This window comes from Lipotes vexillifer, unplaced genomic scaffold (assembly GCF_000442215.2).
Source record: "Lipotes vexillifer unplaced genomic scaffold, Lipotes_vexillifer_v1.1 scaffold625, whole genome shotgun sequence".
NCBI classification, from domain to species: Eukaryota; Metazoa; Chordata; class Mammalia; order Artiodactyla; family Lipotidae; genus Lipotes; species Lipotes vexillifer.
Window position 1 is genome coordinate 401,799 of NW_006771655.1, and position 7,288 is coordinate 409,086.

Consider the following 7,288-nt stretch of genomic DNA (forward strand, 5'->3'; position numbering starts at 1 on the left):
CCCCCCCGCCCCTCCCCCTCAACCCCCAGAGAGGAGGACTGTCTCCCAGGTCTGCCAGCTGGCGCTTGCACTGGAGAGACCGCCCAACAGGAACTGGTCAGGAGGATGAGGACTTGGTAGGAGCTGTCGGGGGAGAGGAGGCGGGGGTGGGGGTGTTCTGGAAGCTGAAGGGAGACTGCCCTTTAGGCTGCTGCAGACTGTGGCTGCCCCCATTGGCTTGTATTTGTACGTCCGCCATGTGCTCTCCCCGTGCTTACAGGTCTTTGACATTTTAACAACCTTGGGAGTGTCGATATTATTGTTCCATTTTGCAGATGAGGAAAGTGAGGCCCAGAAGGTTAATGAACTTGCTCAGGAGACACAGCTGGTCTGTGGGCAGCTGGGAGCGGGTCCTGTCTCATGGAGTCGCTGGATTTCAAATGGGGTAACCTGGCATTTAGTGGTCACCAAGTGACTTCCGGGGCCTCGGACGTGATCCTTGTGTCCCAGACCTTCCCCTGGGGCAGGGCTGTGCAAGCAGTGTGGGTTTCGTGGGCTGACCTGAGAACCTGACTGCCTCTCATAATGGGCTTTCTGTGCACGCGGCTGCTGAGACCACACCTCATAGGGGCTGGGTACTGCCTGTTCGGAACAAACACCAGTTTCTAGAACTCGGCCAAATGGCCTCGTTCCTCTGGATTCCCGCCTTCTGTGGCAAGCGGAGCCCGGGGTGGTGGAGGGAAAGGAGCAGATGCTGCCTGCCTGCCACGGGCAGGCACTGCAGAGGCTGTCACACCGCTCCCAGGGCAGCCTCCCTGGACAGCTCCCGCACTTCCCTGGTTGGCCTCCGCCGTCCCCACCAGCGAGGTCCATGAACTGCAGCTCTTTGCCAGCTGGGGCCAGGGCCGCTCCTGCGGGAACACGTCATCCCGCTGGGGTCTCGCAGGCTCTGGATTTGGCTCTGGATTTGTGGTGTACCTCGCCAGCGGGAGGATGCCAAGCTGGGCAGAACAGGGCACCTGATGAAGCCCTGCCTGGTGGAGAGGGGAAGGGAGAGCGTCACCCTGGGCTGCCCCTGACCTTGGAACTGGGGTGGCGTCTGGGCATAAGCAAGAGGGCTTCTTGGAGCCAGGCCCTGGAAGCTATGCCAGGGCCACCCTCCAGGCCTGGGTGCTGCTCGAGGGGCACCTGAGAGGTGGGCAGGCAGATGAGGGGTGGCCCGAGTGCCTGTCTGTGCCCACAGAGCCTCTCGGAGAGCAAGCATCGGAGGCCAGACCCTTTGAGGTCGGAAGGCTGAGGCCCGTCCCCCAGGGCGAAGGCAGTCACAGAGGCGCCCCTCTTCCTCTGCCCTGAGCAAAGACACTGCCCGTCACTCGTGTCAGGTTAGCTCTGCCAGCCCACCGCCCGGAGGAGCGGGGCACGGTGTGGACATGCCAGCCTCGCCCGCCCCACTAGGCCTGCCCACCCTGAGCACCCGTGACGGGGGCTTCCTTCAGGGGGAGGAATCTGGAGTGGCTGGCAGGCCGAAAAAGAATGTTCAAAAGCAAAGCGTGTAGTATGCGGCTCCCTCTGTCTCTCCCCTCTCTGTCTGCTTGAGATCCCCAGCAGGAAGCGCAGACCTGCATCGCCACCTAGTGACCGAGGTGCCGCAGGCCTGTCCTTCCCGCCGCCCGCGGTCCAGCTTCCTCACTGCTCCAGGGACAACTTGCGGGTCAGGGCTTTTCGCCCCCCTCCAGTTTTCCCACTTTCAGGTCTGCACAGTATGCTTACCTTAGGATCTTTTACAAAGGTAGAACCAAATAACATGGTCAGACATTTTCTTAAGAAGCATAAGCATCTCGGAACATTCACACCCACGGGCGAGATGCGCTTGCTTACTCTCTGGGCCCAGGGGCTTCGGGGGCTCGGGTCCGTGGCTCTCAGCTCCGCGAGGCCCGGCTCGTGGCTCCCTGACTTCTTCCCGGTTTCTTTAGGGATGAAATTCATTCAGTGGCGTCCAGCGGGTGAGGCATCGCTGAGCACTGCAGCCCTTGGGGAGCCCTTTCCCTGGTGTTTGTGCCTGAGCAGCCCTGCCCGGGGGCTTCCTGCTGCACCCGGAGCCCTCGACGGGGAGAGAATGTGAGCCTTTTCAGAATCATACCCCAGAGAGACCCGTGTTCCCCCCACAGTTTTAGGAGCTTGCTAGAACTTCTGCTTACGTGTAATTAAAATAAAAACGCAGTCTCACTGCTGCATTTCAGTGACTGGTGGCTCCTGTACAGGACGGCTCAGAACAGACATGCCGTCACCGAAGACTTGATTTTTTTTTTAATTAATAGTAATCTTTTATTTATTTATTTACTTTTATATTTATTTTTGCTGTGTCGGGTCTTCGTTTCTGTGCGCGGGCTTTCTCTAGTTGTGGCGAGCGGGGGCCACTCTTCATCGCGGTGCGCGGGCCTCTCATTATCGTGGCCTCTCTTGTTGCAGAGCACAGGCTCCAGATGCGCAGGCTCAGTAGTTGTGGCTCACGGGCCTAGTTGCCCCGCGGCATGTGGGATCCTCCCAGACCAGGGCTCGAACCCGTGTCCCCTGCATTAGGCAGATTCTCAACCACTGTGCCACCAGGGAAGCCCCACAGACTTGATTTTAAAACCCCTCCCCCGTCCTGTGACTTGTCAGTGTCCCCAGGTGTCAGGGCTGTGGAGGCTGTGTCCAAGGCTCGCGCGGCTCTCGTTTGGGCCTGTGGGCGGCCCCTCACCCGCGTCCAGGTCAGCCTCACCCGGGGCGTCGCTGCGTCCAGAGCGCTTGGGCTCTCCTTCTGCCTGGGGCGGGGGGCAGTGGTGGTGACTCTGTCCCCACTGCAGGCCCACCGCCTCTCGGGGATGGGGGAGGGCCTTTCCACTCACCCCAGAAGCTTCTCTCCTTTGATGATGAGAACGTACAGCTGCAGACGAGCCTCTCAGAGGCGTCCCAGGAAGTCACCCACTCGGCCTTGTCAGTTTACAGGGAGAGACAGGCCTCTCGGGGTTCCCTGTGGGTCTCGCACGGAGATGAGGGTCTTGCCAGCTGCCCCGGCCCACCTGGAGGGTCAGTGGCTGTCCCGTGGGCAGAGCTGAGGCTCAGAGAGACCCATGGTCCCGGGCAAGACGCCGTGTTTGTGTAGGGAGTGATTTGTGCAGTGCCTGGGCCTTGGGGGTGGCCGGCCTCAGGGGACAGCGTCACCCCGGCCTGAGGCACTGTTCCCACAGCTCGGGCGCAGCCTGGCAGAGCACTGTCCTCCCGGGCCGGCCGGCTTGCTCGGAGGGCCGAGGCCCCACGTGGCTGGCACGATGTCCATCAGAGGCCTTCGTGGCTCGTTGAGAGATAGCCTTGCCGGGTGCCCAGTGGCCACCCTTTGAAGCGTCCTCCTTTTCAGCCATCGGGTTCAGACGTAGCCCCTGAACTGCAGTTTCCTGCACACGTGCCCAGATCTCCATCATCCGTGAAGCCCTTCTCCCGCCTGCTGAGGTCCCTGTGTGCCTTCGCCTGCTTTGGGTGAACATCTCTGCCTGGCCTCTCCCGCTCGTGCTGCCAGCCTTGAAGCGGCTCTGGCCGGGTAGCCGGGACTCCGCGTAGCAGTCGGAATGGTTTTAAAAGCGTCAGGTGAGGCACGTACCTGTCTGAGAAGGACCGAGGTACCGCTGAGTGCTATAAAATAAGGACGGTTCCTGAGTCTGGTGCTGACCTCCGGGGATAACCTTGTTAATAGGTTTTCTTGTGTTTTCTTGTGGGAAGATTTTGGGTAAACAAGATCCACTTTGACCTCTGTCCATGGGGCCGTCTTGGTCTTTCTGTGTGATTTACCGCGAAACGATCTCCATGCTCTATTCATGCTCCAGCTTCCTCTCCCTGGCTTCTGTGCTAGTGTCCTGGGGCTGCCCTGACAAATGACCACCAACCGGGTGGCTTAAAACAACAGACAGTCACCCTCTCATAGTTAAGAGGTCAGAAGTCCCTGGTCAAGGTGTCGGCAGGATAGTTCCTTCTGGAAGCTCTGGGTGGGGGCCTGTTCCAGGCCTGTCCCCTAGCTTCCAGCGGCTGCTGGCAGTGTGAGGTGTTCCTTGGCTTGTGGACGTGTCACTCCAGCCCTGAGCTCCCTGCGTGTTCCTGTGTTGCTGTGCCGTCATAAGGCGTCTAAGGAACCGGTCACTGGACCCACCCCAGTCCCACGTGACTTCATCTTAGTCTGCAAAGACCCTGCTTCCAAATAAGGCCATGTATGCAGGTACCAAGGATGAGGAATGCAACAGTTCTTTTGGGGGACACGATTCAATTGCCACGCGCTCTTCTGGGTCTGTAGGCGCACCGAGCATTCAGAGCGGCGAACGAAGCAACTTGGCTGGGTCTGTGGGCACTTGGTTGCGTCGGGCCTGCAGGGTCTCCCGCCAGATCAGGATCACCAAGGGAGACCCCAGGGGTCTGAGTCCTCACCCGGCGCCCCTGGGGGCTGTGGTGTGGATGGGCCTGGGGGCAGCCGGTCTGGGCCCTGGACCAGGAGCCCCGCTCAGCGTGCGTCCATCTCCGCGATCTCACGCCATCCGTCCTCTCTCCCTGCAGGCTGGAGCAGCCCTACTTCAGCGCCAACGCCCAGTTCTTCCAGGCGCTGAGCCAGTGCTCTGCGTTGCAGCGCCTGTGCCTGGTGTCCCGCAGTGGCACCCTGCAGCCCGAGGCCGTGCTGGCCTTCATGGCGCGCTGCCTGCACGTGGTCGTGTGCCACCTGTTCACCGGCGAGTCGCTCAGCACCTGCCGGAGCCTACAGCAGTCCCTCCTCCGCAGGTGAGTGCGCGTCGCGGGGGCTCGGGCGCTGTTCCTCCCTCGGCTTCCCTGGGGGCCAGAGGTTGTTTCCTGGAGTTAGAAAGTGCTGGGCGGTGATGCAGTGAACCCCCTCCCCCTGGCCTTCTCTCTGCCCCGGGCTCAGCTTTCTGCGTAGCGGGAGCCCCCTCTCCCTCGAGCGTGACAGGACCCTCTTCACCATCCAGCCCCTCACGTGTTCCCCTGGCACAGTTGTCGGAGGCGGGAATGCGCACGGTGCTGCCAGTCACCTGCAGCCCTTAGCATCCCGTCCATTTCCCCATCTCGTCCTTGTTCTGTGCAGGACTCACTTCAGAGCCCTCGCCATGCCTGGTCTCCTCGGCCTTCTAGGCTGTGATGGGCGCAGCCTTTCCCTGGCTTTCGTGACCTTTACTCTTGGAGGGCACTGGCCAGGTGTCCGCGTTTCTGTTGAAAATGGCGCATTCATCCTGTGCCTCTGACTGCAACCCTGCATCACAGGGCTCATCACACTTGGCCCCCTTCTTTCCTCGCAGCCTCTCCCTTCAGCAGCAGACGGCCTGGCTCTCCATTCCCTGAGCTGTGTTTGCTGATTTGTCCCGTCCCCCCGGTGTGCGCGTGGGGCAGCTGCTCTGCTCCTGGGGGTGGCACCCAGGTTGCCCCATCAAACACCGTCTTCGAGTGACCTGGGGCCGGCCTCTTCCCGTCTCCCTCAGCCTGGCCATGTTCCTCGCGCCCACTGCCTCGGACTCCACTTTGCATTCACCCCACGTCCTGCTTGGCTTGCTTCCTTGTTTTTCTGGTGTTCGAAGCCTTACTGAAGTCGGAGGGTCAGAGCTCTTGTGAGGGCCACCCCTCAGCCTCCTCCTGTCCCCATCCCCCCATACCCAGAGACAAATGTTCCCGGTTCTCAGTTACCCTTCCTATGTTTCTTTTGTAGGATTAGCAGGTACACAAATGTTTTCCCGATCCCCTTTCTTATACTCAGTTTGCTTTTTCACTTAATAATGTATCTTGGAAATCGCTCATTCTCAGTTCATCCAGCTGTTGCTCATTCTTTTTACAGCCCTGCGTTAACAAGAAATTCTGGTAAAGTACGCATAACAAAATTTACCATTTTAACTGTTTCGTTTTTTTTCCATTTTAAGTGTTTTCACCTTTCCGAACTGAAACTCTGTCCCCATTAAACATTAACCCCCTCCCCCTCGCCCAGCCCCTGGCGCCCACCCTTCTACTTCCTGTCTCTACTCCAGGGACCTCCTATAAGTATAACCATATAGCGTTTGTCCTTTGCATCTGGCTTTTTCTGTATTGCTTTTGACATTTGAGAGACTTAAAAGATAGAAATAAAGGATCATCATATATTGATTAAAATAAAGCCACTTTGGCTCCCTGAACCTCCAGTATGAGTTTACTTTTTAAATTTTAGAAATCCATCCAAGTATCCATGAGAAGCACAGTGTTTTGTTTCCCTGTGTTCCCAGCGTCCCTGAATGTGTAATGTTGCATCTGGGTGTGCAGCCCGTGTTGTCCACCCAACATTGTTTTGAGATCTGCCATGTGTGGCTCCCATGGAGCTAGTGTGTTCCTGCTAAGTGCTGTGTGTGGCAGCCCCGCAAGTGGATTCATCACGCCGTGTGTCTGTTCTGTTGAGGGAGATCTTGGTGGTTTCCATTGTTTCTCTGCTCTAGTGGGTATCCTCGTGCGGGCTTTCCTGGGTGCAGCTGCGCGGGTCCCTGAGGTGGCACTGCGGGCTGTGCCCGGGAGATTGCCCAGCTGCTTGCTGTCCAGGACGGCTCTCCTAAGCCCGGCTTCCCTGTGGGTGTGAGAGTTCTTGGCTCATGGCCTTGCCCACGCGAGACATGCCAGACTCTCCCAGGGCTACCGGGTGAGCGTGTCCTCCTGCCGTGTGAGCTGGCGTCGCGTCTGTTTCCAAGGAGCATCGCTTGATGTGCTAATTGCCCGGTATCGTCTCCTCGTTTGTGACCATCTCTTCACAGCCCTTGGGGACTCTCCTGTGGGGTTCCTTTCGGGAGGGGGTGGGGGACTTGGGACCAGCGAGCCTGTGCTGCAGCCACCTGTGCTGGCGCCTGTTGTGGGCCCCCGGCCTCGAGTCCTGAGGCTGCTTCTGTCCTCCCAGCTTTCCCTGCCCACTGTGTTCACTGTTGATTCAGGTTATGGCTGTGGGTTTAATGCCATCCCGCACTGGCCCCCGTATACCCTAAGCTTCCTCTTAAATCTCTCCTGTACCTTGGTCTGAGAACCTAGGTAGCAAAGCCTCTTGGTTTGTGTGCAAAGTACAGCTCCGTGGGCTTTGAGTGATGGCTACGGGGAATCTCCCTGGCGACTGCCAGACGTGAACTTGACTGCTGCGTGTGCAGAAGGTTCAAAGCCTTCCTGTAAACGCAGGTCCCGCTGTGTGTTAACTGAGCGAGTTGCCAGATACCTTTGGTCAAGTGAGTGTTTACTGTCTGTCCAGCAGGAGGTGGTGACTTGGCTTTGCCTGAGATCTGTAGGG

General features: G+C 58.7%; 1 protein-coding gene across 1 annotated transcript in view; it reads left to right on the forward strand.

The window, feature by feature from the left end:
* FBXL18 (F-box and leucine rich repeat protein 18) overlaps positions 1 to 7,288 on the forward strand; it is a 28,904-nt gene that overhangs the window by 6,456 nt on the left and 15,160 nt on the right. The window contains exon 2 of the mRNA XM_007447088.1: positions 4,558 to 4,776. Within this exon, the coding sequence (XP_007447150.1) occupies positions 4,558 to 4,776 (219 nt within the window). The remainder of the gene's footprint in view (positions 1 to 4,557; positions 4,777 to 7,288) is intronic.